The 24,668-nt window shown below is 49.6% G+C and overlaps 1 protein-coding gene across 4 annotated transcripts in view; it reads right to left on the reverse strand.

Annotated features, from left to right (window-relative positions):
* Positions 1-1,272: 1,272 nt before the first annotated feature.
* The window catches only part of NR1I3 (nuclear receptor subfamily 1 group I member 3), a 51,332-nt gene continuing 27,936 nt past the window's right edge, over positions 1,273-24,668 (reverse strand). For all 4 annotated transcript variants that reach the window (XM_063946895.1, XM_063946894.1, XM_063946896.1 and 1 more), the window contains 6 exons: positions 22,024-22,217; positions 18,695-18,897; positions 6,264-6,409; positions 5,748-5,864; positions 4,972-5,077; positions 1,273-4,574 (listed from right to left, as the gene is read on the reverse strand). In XM_063946895.1, the coding sequence (XP_063802965.1) occupies positions 4,439-4,574; positions 4,972-5,077; positions 5,748-5,864; positions 6,264-6,409; positions 18,695-18,897; positions 22,024-22,217 (902 nt within the window). In that variant the 3' untranslated portion in view covers positions 1,273-4,438. The remainder of the gene's footprint in view (positions 4,575-4,971; positions 5,078-5,747; positions 5,865-6,263; positions 6,410-18,694; positions 18,898-22,023; positions 22,218-24,668) is intronic.

Genomic DNA, 24,668 nt, shown 5'->3' on the forward strand with positions numbered 1-24,668 from the left:
TTCACTGGCGACCTTGACAACATCCGATTTCGAGCGTACTCGCTAGTGATTTAACATTCCACTCCGAACGATTATCTGTCCCAAGAACGTCGCAAAGGCAACGTTCTTTACATGAAGGATCGGCAGAATGACAGATGATCGGGAATTCATACACACTACACTATATCGACCCATCGTCATGGAGACATGTTGTGCAGCATGTGACATCCAATCATACGATCCGGACAACAGACCATAGATATCACTGTGTACCCACGCGTCTGATTGGCCTGATTATTGCATGGCGTGCACCTAGCATAAGCTGTCACCATCTGTATACGCCATCAGGTGTTTCTGCAGCTGCTTGCAGGCAGGAAGTAATGTGCGCATAGGGTAAAATGATTACACCTGTTCCGCAGCTTTAATGTCATCAGGTACTCTCCCCTCGTTATACTTGTAGCTCTGGTTAATAAGACTGCTTGCGGGTTTGTGTTAGTGGCCCTTTAATGTGTCTGCATGCTCCGTGCCTGCACTCAGAACACGGGCGGCTGCCAGAGGCGGTAACCACGCACTTCCATTCACAGACCATGCAAGAGACAGGCTCATACATAATGCAGGTGGCTGGGGACACCGTCCATTCCTCACCTGGCTGCCCTCCCCTGGCAGAACCCTGTATTGTTCTGTAACAGCTGGCACCCTGGGGCTGGTACGTTCGCAGAGCGGGGGCGGAGGGAAAGGGATTGTTCTGCACCTGCAGCTTAGTACAGGGCCCTCAGCAGGGACAGGTGGGCACTGTAATTCTGTTATCCAGAAATAGCTCAGTGTGGGCTGGGGAAGCGATCAGACTAAAGCAGGGATTTTTATGCAGCTGGAAATGACCTGACAAAATGCAGCTTTGTGTTTGGCACGGATGCAGCTGGAAATGATTTCCCCCGGTGCACCTGCCTTGCTGGGATCCTGTCCGTTTGATCCGCAGTCTGTTGGCGACATGCATCAAATTAAATAGTCTGCTTGTTTTGTGCACAAAAAACAATACCCTTGTGGAAAAAAAATATCTGGAGTGCAGGATGTTGCTTAACATTGCCTTATTTTTGTGAACGTTCGGCACACATCCCTAGTCACTGTGAGTAAAGTGCCATGTTCAGCCTCATGCTACGGTCTGTTTTGGCCCGGGGCCTGCAGATGATCCACAGTTTAAAGCGTTTTCAGGCGAGCTTATTGCAGGAACCTGCTCGTGGCCGCGTTTCATATCCTGTGCAGTATCCTACAAATGGTTGAAGAACACAACAAAAATTCCTTTCAAAAATATCATTTATTTATATCTAGACATTTCTCAAGACTCCTATCCCCACGCTCAGGGCATACATTTCCCAGCAACCACTTCTGTGAGACAGGATCTCAGCATTAAGCTTAATGGGCATATATTAATATACAGTGTATATATTATAATGTGGGTGTGTGCAGAAAGAGCAAGTGATGCACACTCAAACATATATTCATACACTGGCTGCCTGGTAATAATAGATGAATATCCAGCATATTCTAGAATGTCAAGAAACACACCAGAACCCAACATTTGCAAAAATAGAATATACACTTTTCTGTGCGTGAGCAGATCTGGTGTGCTGGATATTCTGGAATATGCTTGCGAGATATTATTATTACTGGGATGTAGTTGTCATCCCGACGTTTGGAATGCTGGCGGTAAGAAGACCGGAGAGGGAATCCAGTCACACGTCAGAATCCCGACGCCAGAGTGCCGTCATCACGTAAGTATGCCGGGGAGGCTTAGGGTTAGGCTGTAGGGGGGAGGTTAGGGTTAAGCTGCAAGAAGGGAGGATTGGGAGAGGGTTGGCATACTTACCTAGCAGTTGGTCATGTGACTGCCAGCGTTCTGAGTGCCGGTCTCTCGAACCCAACCAATTATTACCAGTTATTTATATAGCGCACACATATTCCGCAGCGCTTTACAGAGACTATTTGGCCATTCACATGAGTCCCTGCCCCAGTGGAGCTCACACTCTATATTCCCTATCACATGTACACACAGACACATTCACGGTAGGGATTTTTTTTTTTTTATGTTGGGAACCAATTAAGCCAGTATATTATTTGGATTGTATAATAATGGGAACTGATGAGATAAAATGGCTGCCTTCCCTCTGTATGGTGTTCATGGTTTCTGGTATATACTGCTTGTTATGTAGACAGACATTCAGTTAAAATTGTTTAAAAATATAATTTTATTGTAAAATAATGTTACTATGTCTCAGAACCTTTGTTACAGGCTGAAATGGTGAATTTGAGGATCTTGAAATAAGTGTCTTATATAGCCAGGCTGTACCGTGTATGTAACCTGTGCATAGACCTCATCCAATACACCATATAGGAACAGTCACAGGTGAATGAAATCTGTAGAGAGAACTACAAAACATTTACTTACAATGATAATGTCCCTTAGAGAGCGTTTGCTCCTTGCCCAGGTATTGCTGTAGTGTAGCACCCTATCACCACCAGTAGATGGCGCAGCAATGTGATTACTCTGCTTAGGGTGAACAAATCTTTAATAGATGTCAGTAGCATACAGCACCATCTACAGGCTGACTGTACACATTGCATGTATAAATGTTTTTAGCAAAATGCCTTAAGGGGATGCTGTTAAAATGTAAAAAATCACAATGTTGAATGTTATGATGCAAACATTTAACATGTCGGCATGTACAGGATGTCAACTGATGAAACACTAACATTCTGCACGGACTGGCAGGAGAGTTAGGATTAGGCTACCCACTGTCACGTACACAAGCAGCGAGGACTGTCCTGATTTAAACAGGAGAGTCGCAATTTAAGTTGGCATCTGTGTCCCGACTGCTGGGAAGATGGTTGATGTCGGCATCCCTCTCACACCTATCTCTGGCGCTCCAGGGTTGGTGTGGCATTCCCCCATGTGCAAGAGCATGCCATATTGGTATAGGAGTGCCGACTTACATTCACTAGAATGAAACACATAAGTTCACCAGAACTGGTGACCTCACTGCGCAGTGCCCCATGTCTCTGTGATGTCACTAGGCCCTACTGATCTGATTGGCTGAATATTGGGTCCGGTAGAAAAACAAATATGGCTGCCTCCACTTTTTGTGGGCGATAACTCCAATTTAACACTTCACTTGTAACTCATGAATGATGTAACTCCCATCAGTAAGAGAAACAGCGCTTTTGTGTATTATATGGGAATAAGAGAGGTCCCCTAGCATTATACGGTATACAATGTACAAGACATTAGTGTCGATTCCATAGTCTTAGTATAATCTCCAGAACCGTTGTTCACACAACTGACATATTCCTCACTCATCCTTTCCATTAGCTGATGTGAATGGGCGTCTGAGCCATTATAAAGGGCTTCAGAGAAATATACCTGTGTATACATTACTTATTCAGAGTATCTGTGTATACCTAGCGTGCAGTTTCCATCTGATGCGCAGACCGTCAGGGTCATTAAGGCAATAATAATGAGTTGATGTAATCTGCTAAATCGTTTAAGTGCTGTTCACAAATACGGAAGCAAGCTTCCTTTTACCACGGCTGTGGTCACATGTTATGTACCGTAGTTCTCTAACCCCCGTCAGTGACTGGCGTCTGTTATTTTTATTCACACCTCCCCTCGGGATCCACCAGATCCTTGACTAATGAAATCCAGCGCAACGATGAGAAACTGAATGGGCTTAGAAATTTCAATGCAGGTAATATGGTCGGTCAAAGTGGTTAAATCAACAACAAAGGTTCAAGAGGTGGTGTAACCAGCTTTTGACCCCAAACGGTTATTGCATGTCCTTTACAAAGGGTTACCGGCGACAACTCTGATATGCATAGGGGAAAATATATGCCCCTGCCATAATTAAAATATTACCTCAAGGAACCGTTCTGATAGGATTATAAATGTTCATTCCAGGCAAATAGAATTAAAGGCTAGCGAGCGATGAATCCTGAATTCTACTAGGGGCCTCTCTGAGCAGGAAAGGGCTGAGAGTGCGCAGAGGAGCTTGCACTTGACTGGCGTCTGAACCCATATCTTGCAGGGACCATAAGTTCATATTTCTGGGTCAGAGCTTTGCCTGTTTTAGAAAATTGTCATTTGGAGCAAATCAAGTGCACGTGCTTCCATAACTCTGAGAAGAAGGAGAAGTCCACCTCCTGTAGGGTCACTGATAACTTCTTGATTGTACGTAAAGTCCCTGGACCTATGTTGATTTTACACCACTGATCCCATTACTCCATTCCCACCAAAACGTCCTTTAGATGTATAGCCGGAAATAAAACCACTTGTCCTGACATATATTGGCGTAAGTGCATTGTACATGAAATACATCCTGGCTTATCCAGTTCACATTGATAACTAGCTTGCTGTAGAAGTTCATGGCACAATCTGCATTACGATGTTGCGCCAATCTTTCCTTTATTCTCAGCTGTAAAGCTCTTTCATTAGCGGTGTCATGGCGTCAGACGTTATATTCTGGATGTGAACGATCTGTCTGGTGTTTTCAACATTCAAGGTGCGAAGTTCTGCCAGCAGGGAGAGGAGCTTGGCGTACAGGAACCTAGGATGGGAAAATATAGGCGATACATGAATATTACTCACATTCGTGTACAGTGCAATTGTGCGCGCTGCGGTATAACGCTATCAGTGGTGGATCATAATAAGATAACAGCACATCAGAATAAGGATATATGGGGTCAGACTATATGAGGGTGGTATTATTTTGTCAAAAGTATGCTAGTGATTATTCTCCAGTTAGGTATTTATTATAAGTTCATCCATTTTTAAGAGGGATGGGAAGCCCCCATACTAATCCCCCTCCCCCTTCTCCACAGTCATCTCCGCTCCCCACAGAAGAGAGGCAGGGTAAGCTCTGCCCACCGACACAAAATGCTCTGCACACGCATGTGCACAGTGAGAGTGACACGCACACACGTGGAGTTCTGTCCCCATGTTACCTGCTGTCTGGCAGCGGGTGGTGGTAATCGATGTAGCATTTCAGTGTCAGGGCGGTTCTCTCCTGGATCTCATCAATAACGCTGTGCTCCATGACACCTGGGCGGTCTAAATGGGATCAAGAGGAAAACGGCTCATTATAAAGATCAGATTATAACACAACAGCGCACATGGTGCGGCCATGCTGTAATCCATATCAACCAACCAGATGCAGCGATTACAGTGAGGTTCCGGGGAGGGGCTATTGAGGCAATGTTGCCAAGCGGCTGATTTTGCAAGTTGCCACTTCTCAGCATGTTCAACCGTGAAATTTTAAATGGTTCTGATATTAAAAGCAAGACACGCCGCGGGTTATAAATGTAGAGAAGTAGCAGCTGTGGGAAGCAGTTAGCTTCCCGACGGATGGGATCCTGGACCGACGCCGGGAATCCCATCCTTCAGCAAATCATAAAACCCACGGCTGTGTTTGCGGTGTGGGTGGTATGTGACGTGACCATAGAGTGGAGGGATTAAGTGGATTCAGAAAGAGATATATCGCCAGGTGAGACCCTGGCCCTTGTAGAGACGCAGTGACCCTGCACACATAAACCAACAATGAACACACACACACAAAATAAAACCCAAAACGTTTCTCCCATGGCAGCGCCCTCTATAGGCCGGTGGGGTAACAAGATGCTGATTCCATACATCGTGCTCCGTTTTGGGCTCTTGTCCAGCGTCAGAGGACCACTGATGCCCATTTGGTTTAGGATTTTCCTCCCATATGGGTTATTGTTACCTGGGGAAAACAGCGCCAGGGCCTGCATCAGAACGTACTCCGGCTCGTGTAGCTTCAGCTTGCGTAAGGTGACGTGGAACTTCAGCAGCGGCTCCAAAAACAGCTGCTGAAAGCCGGCTGCAGAGGGGAACAGAGAGAGATGTTATATCGGTATCCCGCCATACACAGCACGCAGCGACGCTGGTACAGATTACCGGGAGGGCTTATTCCCGCTACGCTGCTTAGTGGCTGGGCCGCAGCAGCAGTTTCCTTTCTCAGAGGAACAGATACAGCCGGAGGCGTGGCTTACAGCTCGCTACAGGCTATTCCACCGGATTTCATCTTCTAATGTACTGTTATATGTATACAGTGCTGATATACTAATGCCCACTTACCCGTGCCAGCTCCGAGGCCAACCATGGTAGCATTGGCACTAATCAGCCATAATATACATTTCTTACACATGCCAAAGATATGCCCAAATGAAAACGGAGGGCATCCCAGGTAGGTTTTTATTATCTGGATGGCAATACTCACTCATGATGCCAAGCTCTATACTAAATTTCATGCGTCCGCACTCCCACATATTGGTCTCCAGGTTAAAGACAGAATTAAACTGGATCTGGGAGACTTCCATGGTGGAGCCCTTCAGAAGAGAAATCTGGTCATCGATGGGCAGAGCCCTGGGTAGGGGGTGAGACAAATGGGTATATCATGGGTACAAGTATTAGGTCTGAAGTCAGCCACCTCAGCCCCTTCAATAATAATGCACAATAATGCTGCAACCTGGTGCACTGGAAGCTGCCAAGTGCTGCAGCCGTAAGTATAGCTGTAAGATATATTTACCTTTTATTAGCGTGGACTAACAAAATTGAGCATTGATAATTATGCGTTTTTACGCTGTTTAAATTGGTATCAACATTGCACCTGCAGTAACTGTGGTCAGCCACGTGGTGGCAGCACTGCTCTCACACCATCTAGTGCCAAACACCAAAGTACTACTCTGCGGAAGAGGAAGTTTAAACCCACATTAAATGATCAATTTTACCAGCTGTCGATGTCCTATACGTCCCGTTACTACAGCTGCCCCCACCATATGTACGTACTGAAACTGCACGTATATAAATGGGGGTAGTACAAAATGTTGACACTGGAATGACGACATATTCTGAATGTCAATATGGATGGGAGATTGAGATGTCAAAATGTTGAAACTGACATTGTGAATTTCACAAGTCGGCACGGCGGCCATGAGGATTAGTGTTGGCGAGGTAAGTATGCTTAATATTAACCAAAGCCTAATCCTAACCCCAATCATACCCTAATCCTAATAACAACATAACCCTAATCCTAACCCCAATCATACCCTAATCCTAATAACAACATAACCCTAACCTTTATCACAGCGTAACCGTAATCGCAGCCTAACCCTAATCCTGACCCCAATCATAGCCTAATTCTAACCCTAATCCTAATAACATAACCCTAATCCTAACCTTAATCACAGCCTAACCCTAATCACAGCGTAACCATAATCACAACATAACCCTAATCACAACGTAACTATAATCGCAGCCTGACCCTAATCACAGCGTAACCATAATCACAGCGTAACCATAATCACAACATAACCCTAATCACAACGTAACTATAATCGCAGCCTGACCCTAATCACAGCGTAACCATAATCACAGCGTAACCATAATCACAACATAACCCTAATCACAGCGTAACTATAATCGCAGCCTGACCCTAATCACAGCCTAACCCTAATCACAGCGTAACCATAATCACAACATAACCCTAATCACAGCGTAACCATAATCACAACATAACCCTAATCACAACGTAACTATAATCGCAGCCTGACCATAATCACAGCGTAACCATAATCACAACATAACCATAATCACAACATAACCCTAATCAGAACATAACCCTAATCACAGCATAACCATAATCACAACATAACCCTAATCACAGCGTAACCATAATCTCAGCCTAACCCTAATCACAACGTAACTATAATCGCAGCCTGACCCTAATCACAACGTAACCATAATCGCAGCCGATCCCTAATCACAACGTAACCATAATCGCAGCCTAACCCTAATCACAACGTAACCATAATCGCAGCCTGACCCTAATCACAACGTAACCATAATCGCAGCCTGACCCTAATCACAACGTAACCATAATCGCAGCCTGACCCTAATCACAACGTAACTATAATCGCAGCCTAACCCTAATCACAACGTAACCATAATCGCAGCCTGACCCTAATCACAACGTAACCATAATCGCAGCCTAACCCTAATCACAACGTAACCATAATCGCAGCCTGACCCTAATCACAACGTAACCATAATCGCAGCCTGACCCTAATCACAACGTAACCATAATCACAGCCTAACCCTAATCACAACGTAACCATAATCGCAGCCTAACCCTAATCACAACGTAACCATAATCGCAACCTAACCCTAATCATAACGTAACCATAATCGCAGCCTAACCCTAATCACAACGTAACCATAATCACAACATAACCCTAATCACAATGTAACCATAATCACAACATAACCCTAATCACAACGTAACTATAATCGCAGCCTAACCCTAATCACAACGTAACCATAATCGCAGCCTGACCCTAATCACAACGTAACCATAATCGCAGCCTGACCCTAATCACAACGTAACTATAATCGCAGCCTAACCCTAATCACAACGTAACCATAATCGCAGCCTGACCCTAATCACAACGTAACCATAATCGCAGCCTAACCCTAATCACAACGTAACCATAATCGCAGCCTGACCCTAATCACAACGTAACCATAATCGCAGCCTGACCCTAATCACAACGTAACCATAATCGCAGCCTAACCCTAATCACAACGTAACCATAATCGCAACCTAACCCTAATCATAACGTAACCATAATCGCAGCCTAACCCTAATCACAACGTAACCATAATCACAACATAACCCTAATCACAATGTAACCATAATCGCAGCCTGACCCTAATAACAACGTAACCATAATCGCAGCCTGACCCTAATAACAACGTAACCATAATCACAACATAACCCTAATCACAACGTAACCATAATCACAACATAACCCTAATCATAACGTAACCATAATCGCAGCCTAACCCTAATCACAACGTAACCATAATCACAACATAACCCTAATCACAATGTAACCATAATCGCAGCCTGACCCTAATAACAACGTAACCATAATCTCAGCCTAACCCTAATCACAACGTAACCATAATCACAACATAACCCTAATCACAACGTAACCATAATCATAACATAACCCTAATCACAGCGTAACTATAATCGCAGCCTGACCCTAATCACAACGTAACCATAATCACAACATAACCCTAATCACAGTGTGGCCGGAGAGCCCCAGCCACGAGGCAAATGGCCGCCGCAGCACTGAAGGGGTTAACCCCTAGTGCCCGGCGCCATTTGCAAAGACAATGGGCGCTTGGCGCCAGATTTAAAAATGTATTATGGGCGCTAGGCGCCGTGTTTTATTAATGTTTAAAATGCTGTATTTTTAACTGTGCCGTGGTCCCGGACCCCTCCGGAGACCACGGCAGGGAGGACAGCCCCCGGCGCGCTCAGCAGAGTGTGCGCGCCGGGGGAGAGGAGGCAGCCGCTGACCGCCGGAGTCCGGGAGCTCCGCTCCCGGCAGCGGTCAGTGTAGCCCCGGGCGCACTGGAGTGTGCGCGCCGGGGAGAAGGGTGAGCGCTGCGGCTGGGAGCTCGGCTCCCGCTGCAGTGCTCTATGTGAGAGCCGCCGCTGGGGGCCGGGAGCTCTGCTCCCAGCGCCTCAGCCCAGCACGGGTGGCCAGCCGCAGCAGCCGGGACGGACGTCCCGGGCTGCTAGCCGGCGAGGGGGGTGCGCTGCAGCCCGGCTCCCCGCCGAACGCTGCAGCGAGGCCACCAGACAGGCGCCGCTCATGGGGGACCGGGCTAGCCGGCTCCCTAGCGGCGTGGGTGAAAGTAGGCTGCCCAGCAGGATGGTGAGCGCTGGGGTCCGGGAGCTATGCTCCCGGCGCCTCAGCGCTGAAACAAAGCCAGAGTCACGGCGGCCGGGACAAGTGTCCCGGGCCGCCGGGCTTAGGTACAGGGGGGTGCGCCGCTGCGTGCGGCGAGGCCACAAAGGTAGTGCCACACTGGGGGGACAGGGAGAGCCAGCTCCCTGGGCCCCAGTGGCAGGCAGACAGGCTGGAGGGTGGGGGAAGCCAGCCCCATACCTCCAGCACACAGAGAGCCCTAGCAGCCAGGCTGCAGGGCTAGGGAAGGCACTGCAGTGCCTGAGTATGTAGAGTCTGTGCAGGGCACAGGCTCAGTGTATAGTTACAGGGAAATGTACAGTGTGATTTAAAATGTAATGTATTTAAAGATAAAATGCACTTACTTGATTGTGTGTCCCAGGAGGGGGGAATCCATAGCTGTGCAGGCTGATGGATTCTCCCAGACCCTTTCCCCAAAAACGGAATGTTTTCCCATCCAGCCTCACAGTTCCAAAGGGTACAGGGAGAAAGAGAAGCAGCTTAGCTATAAAACAAGCTGAGTGGTTTCTTGGAGCTCCATGGAGATCAGCCGTAGTGCCAAGAAACCTGGGCCGGGGAGCCAGGCTGCCCAGCTCTGGAGCCCAAATCCAGGCTGCAGGCAGTGAGAGGGGTCCCGGGCAGGTTTCTGGAAGTCAGTTTAGGAGGGAAAAACTTCCCCCCAGCCAGACTGAACGGCACCGTGGGAGTATCCTGAATCTCCAAGATAGGAGGGTCAAAGGAGACCGACCACTCCCCACTGTCCATAGGGAACAATGTAAAGGTGTGCATGAGACCAGAGCATGCACAGCTCATGGGTAAACATTGATTGGTTGTACACCACTGGGCGGGCTTACCCCCTGTGGTAAGGGGTCTTGGAGAGGGATAAAAGAAGGGCAGTTGGCCCATAGGAGTGTGTATTGTAACATCTTCTTCTGCTGAAAAGATCTTGATTGTATGCTGTTGCCCCTAGCAATAGGGAGGAGCCTTTTTAAAGGTTATTTGAGCAATAAACACCTTTGCCTCAAGAAGACTGCTTCATCTTGTGACCAACAGGGTTAGGCCAAACATAGCCCCGTTCTCCGGCTGTCCAGGGAAGCACCTGACGTCTCCAAGCTCCGCCTTCCGCCAGCTACCGGTAGAGGCCTAGCAAGTGGCTAGTGGGGATTCGTCAGCACCACACAGCTGTGGTAAAGCAGTGCGTCGGCACATACAGAGCAGAACCGTGGTTCCAAACGCCACGGCAGGTTAGGAGTTTGGTGGTGGCAGCGAGAACCCGCCCACAGCGCAGTGGGTGGAGTCAGTAACAGGCGGTTACTGACGGTAAGCGGGAATCCCCTATGTGGTCAGGCCTCGTGCGGCTTGACCTTCCATTCTGTGCACAGTCAACGGGACGCGGAAGCTGCGAGTGCTTCCGTACGGTATCGTCCTGTCACAGAAATTGGTGGCATAGTGGTGGGATAATCCCAGGCGGCTTTTCATCACCTGATTGGAGAAGCCGAGTTACTCAGGAGAGGAGTAACTGCAGCGCAGGAGAACGCACAAGATGGCGGAATTCAGCGGAATGTCCAAGGAGGATCTGGAGATCGTATGCCAGGGGAAGGGTGTGGAAATCCCTTCCAACGCGTCCAGGAGCGTCATGCAGGCGGCGCTCAGGAGCTGGGAGGAGTCTCATCGGGCGGAGGTGGAAAGCACTGACGGCGTCAGCATCGCAGAGGACGGCCCAACAGTGGACCTTCGTAAGGAACCGGTGAGAACCACAAGCCCCGCCCTCTCTCACAGCAGCAATGTTTCCCAGCAATCCCTAGCAGGGCCAGGATCCCAACGTCCCAGGGGGGGCGACCCGGATACCCTAGCAGATCGGCTAGCGGAATTGGGGGAAAGGGCAACGGAGCAAGAGCGCTTGATCATCATCCAGATGTGGCGTGATGAGCGGGCACCACAGGCCGTGGTACCCCGGGAGCCGTTGTCAGCTGTTGTACACAGATCAGGACGTATTCAGTTTGCCAAGTTTGCAGACAGTGATGGGGACATTGATGGACATTTACAAGTTTTTGAAAGGACTTGCAAATTACATGATCTACCCAAGTCAGAGTGGGTGAGACACCTTGTGCCCACTCTGCATGGAGAGGCCTTGGAGGCCTATCGAGGAGTGGCGACGGAGGACTGTGGGAACTACGACGAAGTCGAGAAGGCCCTCCTCCAGCGATTCTTCATCACTCCAGAGTCTTACAGGAAGAAGTTCAGAGACTTGCCCAAGAATCCTAGCAGCACCCATGAGCAGTTCGCCACCCAGCTGCGGCAGTACGTGGTGAAGTGGGTGAAGGATTCGGAAGCCACTACATGGGACGCACTGATTGACCTGATCTGCAGGGAGCAGTTCTACCGCAGGTGCGCCCAAGAAGTGAAGGAGTGGGTGCTAGATCGGGAGCCACCCAGCTTAAAAATGGCTGCCCAATTAGCCGACAAATATGTGGCAATTCGGCCACGGGGGCAGAAGCGCCCCGCTAGCAGCCAGCTCCAACAGACTGTACCACCAAGGGGACCACCCTCTTCAGCTCATCATCCCCAAAGACAAGCATCTTCCAACCCGGGTGCTCTTGGCCAGCAACCGCACCGCAGCGTCCCTGCAACTGATCAGAGATCATCGGTGCCACGACTGGAGAAGAAGTGCTACGGCTGTGGGAAAATCGGACATCTGAGGATGAACTGTCCTGCATCCCAAGCACCCCAGACTCGTGCCCCAAATCCGAGTGCTGGAGCCCGGATCGCTTGTTTGACGAGAGGAGATGAGCCTACAGAGACTGTTCCCCCTCCAGTCAGTCCGATGGAGTGTGGCGAGAGACAGGTGCACTCTGCGGAGAGAGTCACCTGCATGGCCAAACAGCCCCTACACAACATGTGGAGGCACCTGCAGTCAGTCCACGTGGGACCCCTGCAGGGAGAAGGCCTAAGAGACTCTGGGGCCTCAATCACTGTGGTGAGCCCCCACCTTATAGATCCTGCTGCAGTATTGCAGGGTCGCACTGCCACGATCACCCTGGCAGAAGGAACAGAAAAAGCGGTTCCCATGGCAAGAGTCTACCTAGACTGGGGAGCTGGACCAAAGTTGCGAGAAGTTGCCGTCATGGATGGTCTCCCAACTGATGTGGTCCTAGGAAATGATCTGGGTGGTGGGATCGTCACTACGTTTGTTGGCGCCATTTCCCGGAGTCAAGTTCCAAACCCACCGTTGACATCAGCTACTCCAGCACAGCCCAGCCCAGAGGAAAAGACTACAGCTGCTAGACCACTGCCAGCACAGCCAACCACAGCATCAACCAGCCCAGAGGAAAAGATTACAGCGGCTAGATCAGTACATCGACCCCGCATGCCTTTTGCCTCTGGTATGCCCACGTCCCCTAGCAACGCAGAGGATGTCGGTTCCAGCTCGTTTGATCCTGTGGGGGTGCCCAATGATGTTCCTGACCCAAGTGGTTTGCCAACTCCGGCGGTGAGTATGAGAAACCACATTGACTTTTCCATGACTGACCCCTACCAGACTGACCCTAGTAGTCCCCACCTAGATCCCCCTGTAGAGTGTCCCAATTTAGGAGAAATTGAGGGCCACAGGCAGGAGTTTAGGGAGGCTCAACTCTCTGACCCATCCCCGAAAGGCATGAGGCGCCACTCTGGCAGCGGCCTTGACAGGGTTGGGGCGGGGAGGTTGACCTGGCGGGAAGGGTTAAGGTACAGGGTAGCCAGGAAAGTGGGAGGGGATAGACCAGATAGGGAATGTGTCCAACTGGTCCCCTCAGGGAACGTTCCTGCGCAACCGGTGTCGGTTGCCAGCGAAACCCCTTTGGACAGCAACCCGGAGATAGACCGTACCCTGAAGTGCCTGACACAGAGCTTACCCTGGTCTGGAATGTCGGATGACACCCAGACCACATGTAAGGCTGGTGCCATGCGTTGGCAGCCGGGGCACTCCAGCGGTTGTGTTGTCTCTGGGCCTCTGCCCATAGGAGAACCCTTGCAGCAAGTTGCTGTGGACATAGCAGGTCCCCTGCCTGTGCACAGTAGATCGGGGAAGACACGCAGCCTCCCTGTAGTGGATGCCACACAGGATCCAGAGGCTGGTGGTCTGGCCGCCATCACTGTGGCACAGGTAGCGGACAAGGAGGGAAGAGTAGGCCTAGGTGACAGGGTAGGTTTCCCGAGTCATAGGTCGACAGAAGAGGATTAGAGGGCAGGTCTGACAGTTAGGGCAGACAGTTGCCAGATAGGTATGACGGAGGTGCAGTGCCTGGGGCACCATGTGGGAGGAGACAGGGGTAGGCCCAACCCAGAGGGGGTGGAGGCAACCAGAGGCTGTCCCCGACCCACATCACCCAGACCGGTACTGACCTTAGAACCTGTAAGGCCCTACGGACATGTTGTCATTGACTTTAGTCCCGTAGTGAACCCCTTGACAGAGATGGCTAGGAAGGGCATTCCCAAGTCAGTGGACTTTGTACCCGCTTGCGAGTTGGCATTCCAGTCATTGAAGGAGGCTCGGGTACCCGCTCCAGTGCTGATGGCGCACATTCTTGACCAGGACTGTGTGTTACGAACTATTGCGCCACTGCACGGACTGGGAGCAGTACCAAGCCAGAAAGAGCCATATGGGCAGGAGCACCCTGTGGCCTGTTTGAGCAGGAAACTGCTATTGTGGGAGGTGGGGTATGCCCCAGTTGGGACACCGTGGGTGGCACTTGTTTGTAACCAGCCCCCCACCGTGGTGACTTACCACCTACCGGTTAGGTGGCTGCAACCTACCTTGGGGAAATTGGACAGACTTTTGTGGTGGAGCCTTGAACTTGGACTTCAGGTGGACTATTTGAACATTGTGCACCCACGAAGAGAGGCCCACTACACTATGGATGAACTGTCTAGGCCGGAGCCTACACATCCCAGGTAGCGTCCCCTTCACCCCAACGGACTGCGGGACCAGGACCCAAATCGTTGGGACATGGGTCCCTGGTTGACCCGCTTGAATGGGGGGGGAGGAGTGTGGCCGGAGAGCCCCAGCCACGAGGCAAATGGCCGCCGCAGCACTGAAGGGGTTAACCCCTAGTGCCCGGCGCCATTTGCAAAGACAATGGGCGCTTGGCGCCAGATTTAAAAATGTATTATGGGCGCTAGGCGCCGTGTTTTATTAATGTTTAAAATGCTGTATTTTTAACTGTGCCGTGGTCCCGGACCCCTCCGGAGACCACGGCAGGGAGGACAGCCCCCGGCGCGCTCAGCAGAGTGTGCACGCCGGGGGAGAGGAGGCAGCCGCTGACCGCCGGAGTCCGGCAGCGGTCAGTGTAGCCCCGGGCGCACTGGAGTGTGCGCGCCGGGGAGAAGGGTGAGCGCTGCGGCTGGGAGCTCGGCTCCCGCTGCAGTGCTCTATGTGAGAGCCGCCGCTGGGGGCCGGGAGCTCTGCTCCCAGCGCCTCAGCCCAGCACGGGTGGCCAGCCGCAGCAGCCGGGACGGACGTCCCGGGCTGCTAGCCGGCGAGGGGGGTGCGCTGCAGCCCGGCTCCCCGCCGAACGCTGCAGCGAGGCCACCAGACAGGCGCCGCTCATGGGGGACCGGGCTAGCCGGCTCCCTAGCGGCGTGGGTGAAAGTAGGCTGCCCAGCAGGATGGTGAGCGCTGGGGTCCGGGAGCTATGCTCCCGGCGCCTCAGCGCTGAAACAAAGCCAGAGTCACGGCGGCCGGGACAAGTGTCCCGGGCCGCCGGGCTTAGGTACAGGGGGGTGCGCCGCTGCGTGCGGCGAGGCCACAAAGGTAGTGCCACACTGGGGGGACAGGGAGAGCCAGCTCCCTGGGCCCCAGTGGCAGGCAGACAGGCTGGAGGGTGGGGGAAGCCAGCCCCATACCTCCAGCACACAGAGAGCCCTAGCAGCCAGGCTGCAGGGCTAGGGAAGGCACTGCAGTGCCTGAGTATGTAGAGTCTGTGCAGGGCACAGGCTCAGTGTATAGTTACAGGGAAATGTACAGTGTGATTTAAAATGTAATGTATTTAAAGATAAAATGCACTTACTTGATTGTGTGTCCCAGGAGGGGGGAATCCATAGCTGTGCAGGCTGATGGATTCTCCCAGACCCTTTCCCCAAAAACGGAATGTTTTCCCATCCAGCCTCACAGTTCCAAAGGGTACAGGGAGAAAGAGAAGCAGCTTAGCTATAAAACAAGCTGAGTGGTTTCTTGGAGCTCCATGGAGATCAGCCGTAGTGCCAAGAAACCTGGGCCGGGGAGCCAGGCTGCCCAGCTCTGGAGCCCAAATCCAGGCTGCAGGCAGTGAGAGGGGTCCCGGGCAGGTTTCTGGAAGTCAGTTTAGGAGGGAAAAACTTCCCCCCAGCCAGACTGAACGGCACCGTGGGAGTATCCTGAATCTCCAAGATAGGAGGGTCAAAGGAGACCGACCACTCCCCACTGTCCATAGGGAACAATGTAAAGGTGTGCATGAGACCAGAGCATGCACAGCTCATGGGTAAACATTGATTGGTTGTACACCACAGGGCGGGCTTACCCCCTGTGGTAAGGGGTCTTGGAGAGGGATAAAAGAAGGGCAGTTGGCCCATAGGAGTGTGTATTGTAACATCTTCTTCTGCTGAAAAGATCTTGATTGTATGCTGTTGCCCCTAGCAATAGGGAGGAGCCTTTTTAAAGGTTATTTGAGCAATAAACACCTTTGCCTCAAGAAGACTGCTTCATCTTGTGACCAACAGGGTTAGGCCAAACCTAGCCCCGTTCTCCGGCTGTCCAGGGAAGCACCTGACGTCTCCAAGCTCCGCCTTCCGCCAGCTACCGGTAGAGGCCTAGCAAGTGGCTAGTGGGGATTCGTCAGCACCACACAGCTGTGGTAAAGCAGTGCGTCGGCACATACAGAGCAGAACCGTGGTTCCAAACGCCACGGCAGGTTAGGAGTTTGGTGGTGGCAGCGAGAACCCGCCCACAGCGCAGTGGGTGGAGTCAGTAACAGGCGGTTACTGACGGTAAGCGGGAATCCCCTATGTGGTCAGGCCTCGTGCGGCTTGACCTTCCATTCTGTGCACAGTCAACGGGACGCGGAAGCTGCGAGTGCTTCCGTACGGCATCGTCCTGTCACACACAACGTAACCATAATCACAACATAACCCTAATCACAACGTAACTATAATCGCAGCCTGACCCTAATCACAACGTAACCATAATCGCAGCCTAACCCTAATCACAACGTAACTATAATCGCAGCCTGACCCTAATCACAACTTAACCATAATCACAACATAACCCTAATCACAATGTAACCATAATCACAACATAACCCTAATCACAATGTAACTATAATCACAACATAACCCTAATCACAATGTAACCATAATCGCAGCCTGACCCTAATCACAACATAACCCTAATCCTAACCTTAATCACAACGTAACTATACTCACAGCCTGACCCTAATCACAACGTAACCACAATCGCAGCCTGACCCTAATCACAGCCTAACCCTAATCACAGCCTAACCTTAATCGCAGACTAACCCTGATTACAATGTAACTATAATCCCATGTTAACCGTAACCCTAATTACAGCCTAACCCTAAACGCAGCCTAAAGCCCGATACACACTAGACGAGAAAGTGAATGATATCGCTCAGAAGGGCAGATCTGATCGAAGTCTTTTACAATCTCGTCCAATGTGTACACTTGGTGTCGACAACAATGCTCGCTCCCGCACATCGTTAACGATCCCCTCCCTCATCTGAACATGTACAGACTAGGGAGGTCCTCGTTAACGACAGCCGTGCTGCAGATCTCTGTCTTTCCCCCCCACCGTCGCTCCCTTCCCGCCGGCATCGGCAAGTGTGTATGCACTTGCCGTTGCCAGCACCAATATCGGCATCGGCTGGGATCGGCTAGTGTGTACTGGGCTTTAGCCTCATTGCAGTCTAAGCCTAATGTGAATGCTGACATTTTGTTTTCAACATTATGAACCAATAACATATAAATTAGTGATATTTAACGTGACATTGGGTTCTATAAAATGATACGTAGCAGCTGATTAGTTTCCATGTGCAACTTCTCCACTCTTTTCACTGCCTCATGAATAGACCCCCCCCCATTTGTTTATGACAGTGAACATAGTGCCTAATTTAGACCTGATCGCAGCAGCAAATTTGTTCTCGAATGGACAAAACCATGTGTACTGCAGGGGGGACAGATGTAACATGTGCAGAGAGAGTTAGATGTGGGTGGGGTGTGTTCAAACTGAAATCTAAATTGCAGTGTAAAAATAAAGCAGCCAGTATTTACCCTGCACAGAAACAATATCTGCCCTCATTCCGAGTTGATCGCTCGCTAGCTATTTTTTGCAGAGCAGCGATTAGATAGTCACCGCCCACGGATGTTTTTTGCAGCTTCTGAGTAGGTCTGAACTTACTCAGCCCTTGCAATCGCTTCAGCCTTTCCGGTTCCAGAATTGACGTCAGACATCCGCCCTGCAAACCCCTGGACACTCCTGCTTTTTTCCAAACACTCCAAGAAAATGGTCAGTTGACACCCATAACCGCCTTCTTCCTGTCAATCTCCATGCGATCGGTTGTTCGAATGGATCCTTTGCTAGAAGCACGAAATGAGGGCCATACCCCACCCAAATCTAACTCTCTCTGCACATGTTACATCTGCCCCCCCCCCTGCAGTGCACGTGGTTTTGCCCATTAGAGAACAAATTTTCTGCTGCGGTCAGGTCTGAATTAGGCCCATAGACGTCACACACAGATGTCTGTGGTCAGGCTGGAGAAGGACGAGACACACAGTTATTACCGGAACCTGAGATCACGGGTAGGGTTAATATAGCAATATCCGTTCACATCAGCCCTGAGGTTACCTGCAGACTCACCGGAAAGCTGGTATCTCTTTGGCGAATTTGATGACCTGCTGGATCATGTAGGTGCTGAGGTCGGCAAAATGAGGCAGTTCCCTGAAGTCATCGGCCTGCAGGACGCTGTCAGTCAGCAGTTGGGCGTTGGGCGACAGGTCCATGTCACTGGGGCTACTGCTGTCTATGGGCGGGGGTATCCATAGGTCAGCCAAAGGAGATCGCTGTGTGACAGAAGAGTTGGAAATGACCATTAGCACCTCAGAATCTCTCATGTCAAACACTACAACATCTAGGAGTCCAGTGGTAAACAGCCTGCGACTATTGGTTTTCATTCCCCATATTGCACTACGTTTGACTGACCAAGGGGACCTGAGAATGTTCTCCAGGTTCTAAGGGATAGAACATAGGTGTGGTCGCTGCAGGCTTGATATAGCAACAAGAACTCATCCGAACGTTGGTTTAGGAAGGTAAGCGCAGCTCAGGCTTTAACTCGTCACTGTGGCTTCAAAATTATTCATTGCTAAAGCCAAGGAGGCGGTTTAACATTGTCCTTGGTGAGATGACCCCAGGGGGCACTATTTCATTAGAGTATACCAATGACAATTATAACTTGTCAAAGGTGGCAAACTGGTGGCTCCCACAATTCTAAATAAATCAAAATATACAGACACGTAAGGCTCTTCTGTAGTAGTGTTATACGGTTACTGAATATTTACAGCTATATGAAATACTTCAAATTTATAGAGGGTTTTTTCCTCTTTAAAAACTAGAGCATTCTTTCAGCTTCCATTACCACCCATATGCCGACAACACCCAAATCAACCTCTCCCCCTCCCTCCTCTGTTGTATGTCCCCTTGTTTTTCTGCCATCCCCTAATGGATGTACCAAGGTTATCCAAAGCTCAACATCTCTATAACAGATCTTATCACTTTCCTTCCCTCTAGAGTTTACATATTTCCTCACCTTCCCCTCACCGTCAGCATTTCTATGCTCTCCTCTGTTCCTCGTGTCCGCTGTCTGTATGTAATTTGCAACACCTATCTCACCATTACTCCCACATCTAGTCCCTCTTCCAAACTCTTTCATTATCTCTTGCCTGGACTACTACAACTTCCTCATGCCTGACCTCCGTCTCGCAAGCCTCTTCCTACATCACTCCATCTTCAACATCGTGGCAAGACTGATTTTCCGCTCTTGACGGTTTTCTCCTCCTACATCTCCAACCTCATCTTCTGCGCACTCTCTGCAGTCTACCGCCTCCACACTCGTATCCACTTCACACTTCCATCTCCTTGTCTTCTCTCGTACTGCTCCATACCCATGGAACACACTTTCACTTCCAATGAGGCTCTCCACCGGCCTCCAGTGCATCAAGAAGTCCTTCAAAACTCACCTGTTGATCAAAGTTTCCACTGTGTTTCCCCTAACTCCACCAGCACTGGTCCTTACTCTCACATTCACTCAATCTCACCCTTTCTTGTTTCAGCGCCTCCCATATAGATTGTAAGCTCTGATGAGCAGGAAATCCCTTCCTCTTGTCAGTTCCCAGAGTCCCACTTCATCCTCCTCTGCCTCCTTGTGCTTGTCCCTCCTGCATGTTCTCTACATTACCCATTATTCACTTTGTGGGACATGTACTAAGCAGTGATAAAAGTGGAGAAATGAGCCAGTGGAAAAGTTGCCCATGGCAACCAATCAGCTGCTCTGTATACTTTTATAGTATGCAAATTATAAATGTTACCTCAATGCTGATTGGTTGCCATGGGCAACTTCTCCACTGGCTCACTTCTCCACTTTTATCACTGCTTAGTACATGTCCCCCTTTGTCTACTACGTCTTAAATGTATTACATTATACTGTCTTGTGTTGTGCTTTTATGCATATTGGTATCTCTCCTGCTTATGTGCTCTAATTCCACATAAAAGAAAAGATAATAGTAAAATTGGCATAAATCCACGTCTCTTATCGGAGCAAAAATGCTATGCCAGGTTATCTCGCAATCTCCGGTTAATAAGTAATATTATACGATTGATGCAGCTGCTATCCGGCTGTGGTTAGTTTTGGGTGGCACCGATTTGTACTTGATGTTCTAGCTGAGAATGTTCTGGCCACAACTATGGTTTACAGATCACAGATATTAAGCAAACTCAGGAGACCAAAGGTCATCGGAGGAGAACATAAATAATAAGGATGGTGAGGAGACCATAAACATTTAGCTCTATGGCCTCGTGGTCTAGCTGTCATTTATCAAGTACCTTCTATAAAATGATAGAATCTTACTGGTTGCTACAGACAACACATCCAGCTGTCCTCTTCAGGAGCCTTCCTACATCTTCCCTGGATCCCATCTCCCGCATATAATAATTTAATTTAGGGTGCCGATAAGCAACGTTAGAGTGTTCGCAACCCAACACATCCCATAGCCCCTAGCAAATGTTTAATTGACCAAAGAAACATTGAAATAAAAGAGTTTATAGTATTTACAGTTCCCTCTAAACTCACCCAAGTTTCAGAAGGTTCCCGAAACCCTGCAGGTGCCTCAGATAAGGCAGCCATTGTGCACTAACCCCTGTGGGCGCCTTCTCAGGGATCCTGTCAGATCCTGTCATTGACAGCAGAGGGTTAGCGAGCCAGCAGATCTCATACATGGCGCTGTATAGGATCACCTAGGTTCCTTGTGTTGGAATTTGGAGGTCAGCCTATTTACTTAACGGGCTGATGCAGAGTCGCCCGTTTCTCCTCACGGTGAGTTTTTACATACAGCTCAGAAGCGACTCTACACAGTTTGGCATATGTCCATCAGACGCAACTTGGCCAGATCTGTCTTTCATGAAACAGGGCGTGAACTGGTGATGGCGTGTTACCACCCTGACTTGGGCTCCCTGCGAGTCCTGCATACAGGGTAGGGTAGTCTGTGCCTGACGGATCTCTTGCCCCCAGCATGTAGCTGGTGCACCATGGCAGTCGGTGTAACGCCAATGGGCGGCGCGGCTTCCCTCTTGCAAACGCACAATCCCCCGCATTAGCTGAACGGATTCTCTCGCATTAGCATAAGGTAGTATGGTGTCTATGTACCAAGCCTTGGAGAGAGATAAAGTACCAGTCAATCAGCTCCTAACTGCCATGGTACAAGCTGTGTTTGAAAAATGACGAGCTGGTTGGTTGAAACGTTATCTCTCTCCACTTGATCTAGTACATAGGCCCCTAAATCCGGCTTCCTGTAACTACAGCCACTTTGCCTACGGTTTAGAATCAGCCATGTTAGAGTAAGATCACACTCCTCATTTCAGAGTAGTCCTGAAAGCCCCCCTTTCAACGCCCAATCCCCCTCGCCCGGCATACTCACCCTGTAACCCACAAAATTGTTAAAATTGGAGTCAAAGTGCTTTCTGTGGGCCTCGATGAGGATGGCGATGAGCTGCTTCTGTTCCTCCGTCAGAGACCCCACCTCCGACACCTTGTGGACCTTCTGTAGACGCTCCTGCTTCTTCCTCATTCTCAGCTCGCGTCGCGCCATCAGGGCGTCCTCTGACATGATCACTGAGAACAGCAGAGCCCAGAAAGGGTTATTAAGGCCTGGCAGACGTCGTGGCAACACGCTGCTTACAAGACACACACATGCATAACACCACAGGAATTTTAGCACATCTACGATCAAATCTGAATTACCCCCCTTAGTCATTATGCTGTTATGTGCCCCCCATCCCGCAGTGGTGCGGCTGCCGGTTGAGGTCCCATCATCTTGTTTGCACCTGATTGCCAAATACGCCGTATATTATATTGGGAGCCAGAGCAACGGCGCATTGACACTAAGGGTCCCAGCTAAATATAGATTGGATGTCTCTAATCGACCGACTGCCCCCCACATACACACACACGTCTTATTATCAATCGCAGCATCTGGGCCTACGCTAGGTTAATGCTGGTTTAACCTTTTCATTTGCAAAGTGGCTACGATGTTTTCCCAGCTCAGTTGGGAGTGTAGAGGCCGGAGGGGGGGGGGGTGATAGTGTTTGTCTCCTCGAGCGCTCGCTTAGGTAGAAATATATTAATGATTAAGCTGGGATATCGCCTGAAATCTCGATCCTTGGCTCAATATCTGTCTTGCCTGGAGTGATTAATGCCTTAATTATTGTTTGGATCGTGTTTGCAGCTTCCCTGTGATGGAAATAAAGCAATGCTTATTGGGTTGTCAAACTTCTATTCCATCATACATGGCCATTTGTTCTCCAAGAGATAATCTCTTGTGTTTCCCAAAGGGAGAGAAGCTTTGTACGTGTGTGGCCAGCTTTGGTCTGAGTTTTCACATTCACTGTTCAGAACTAGAATGGACTGTGGGCACAGTAAAACCCGTGATATCTCGAGGAAGCCCAATGTGTAATGGTATGGCCGAAACCTTCACATATAGAGGTCTTGATTATGGTGTCTTACGCTTGGACCAGACAAAACATAAAGACTTCTTTGTGTATGGACCAGAACCAGCACAATGTGGCAGCCGGCTAGCAGACGATTGACTACACTACCTATTAGTGTTGCTACCATGTTGTATGGATTTGTACCCCTGATGAAGTCAGTGAGAAAGACAAAACGCATAAGGTCGACATGCCACTCATATGGTCCATGTCTATGTTCATGTTTAGCCTTAGATTCCAAAAATCAAAGTAATAACCCCCAGGCTATTTCTATACCTCCATACTGGCATTATTAACGACACCTCTTTTTATACATTTGATGTAAGCAATTGCTTATAACACTAATTGTTTATTTTTAATCAAGAAATAAATTATTCTGATGTACTAAAATCTGGCCATTGGCTGTATTGTTGGGTGATTTTTTTTTGGTGAGAGGCAGAAGCTTCACTTACTTCATGGACACCCGTTGTGGCACCGGCAAAAAAGGGGATGAGGCATCACAGGAGGGGCGGGGCTTCGCATTCCGACTCCCATTTTTCGTCACTCCAGGGGTTTGGGAGGTGTGGCCTGCCCCGGGGAGTGCTGTGGCTGCAGTGTGGCTCCTACACAGTGACAGGAGTCTAGTGAAATACTCGGCTCTTGTCACTGAGTAGGAGCCGGCATTTTGGTGTCGCCCCTTGGCGGGTGACACCCGGGTGCGGGCCGCACCCCCCTTGTGATACCACTAGTGAGAGGGTTATGTTCACAGAACTAAATTGATATATCACATATTGAATAAGAACTTTGATGGCCATATCAGAAGAATTCTCCAATGATAACATCTACCAGCTGAACGTTTCCAGTGGTATCTTCATTGTGGAAATTTTATTGACATTTTTGATGTTGATACATATTAAATTGTATTGAAATGTACAAAACATTCCACTTGTTAGCGCCCTCTACATATTGGCCCTCATTCCGAGTTGTTCGCTCGCAAGGCGAATGTAGCAGAGTTACACACGCTAAGCCGCCGCCTACTGGGAGTGAATCTTAGCTTCTTAAAATTGCGACCGACGTACGCGCAATATTGCGATTACAAACGAGTTAGCAGTTTCTGAGTAGCTTCAGACTTACTCTGCCTGTGCGATCAGTTCAGTGCTTTTCGTTCCTGGCTGACGTCATAAACACACCCAGCGTTCGCCCAGGCACTCCCACCGTTTCTCCGGCCACTCCTGCGTTTTTTCCGGAAACGGTAGCGTTTCCAGCCACACGCCCCTAAAACGCCGTGCATCCGCCCAGTAACACCCATTTCCTGTCAATCACAATGCGAACGTCGGAGCGATGAAAATGCCGTGAGTAAACTTACTTTCTTCATAGTAAAGTTACTTGGCGCAGTCGCAGTGCGAACATTGCGCATGCGCACTAAGAGAATTCTCACTGCGATGCGATGAAAAACTCCGAGCGAACAACTCGGAATGAGGGCCATTGTGTTTAGATATTCTGATTGTTGTGTCCTAGTAACAGGCAAGGGTGGATTGGCCATAGGGGCCACAGGCAAGATCCCTGGTAGGCCGATGTGCACGTGGGGCTTGTTTTGTTT

Source organism: Pseudophryne corroboree, chromosome 12, assembly GCF_028390025.1.
Source record: "Pseudophryne corroboree isolate aPseCor3 chromosome 12, aPseCor3.hap2, whole genome shotgun sequence".
Lineage (NCBI taxonomy): Eukaryota > Metazoa > Chordata > Amphibia > Anura > Myobatrachidae > Pseudophryne > Pseudophryne corroboree.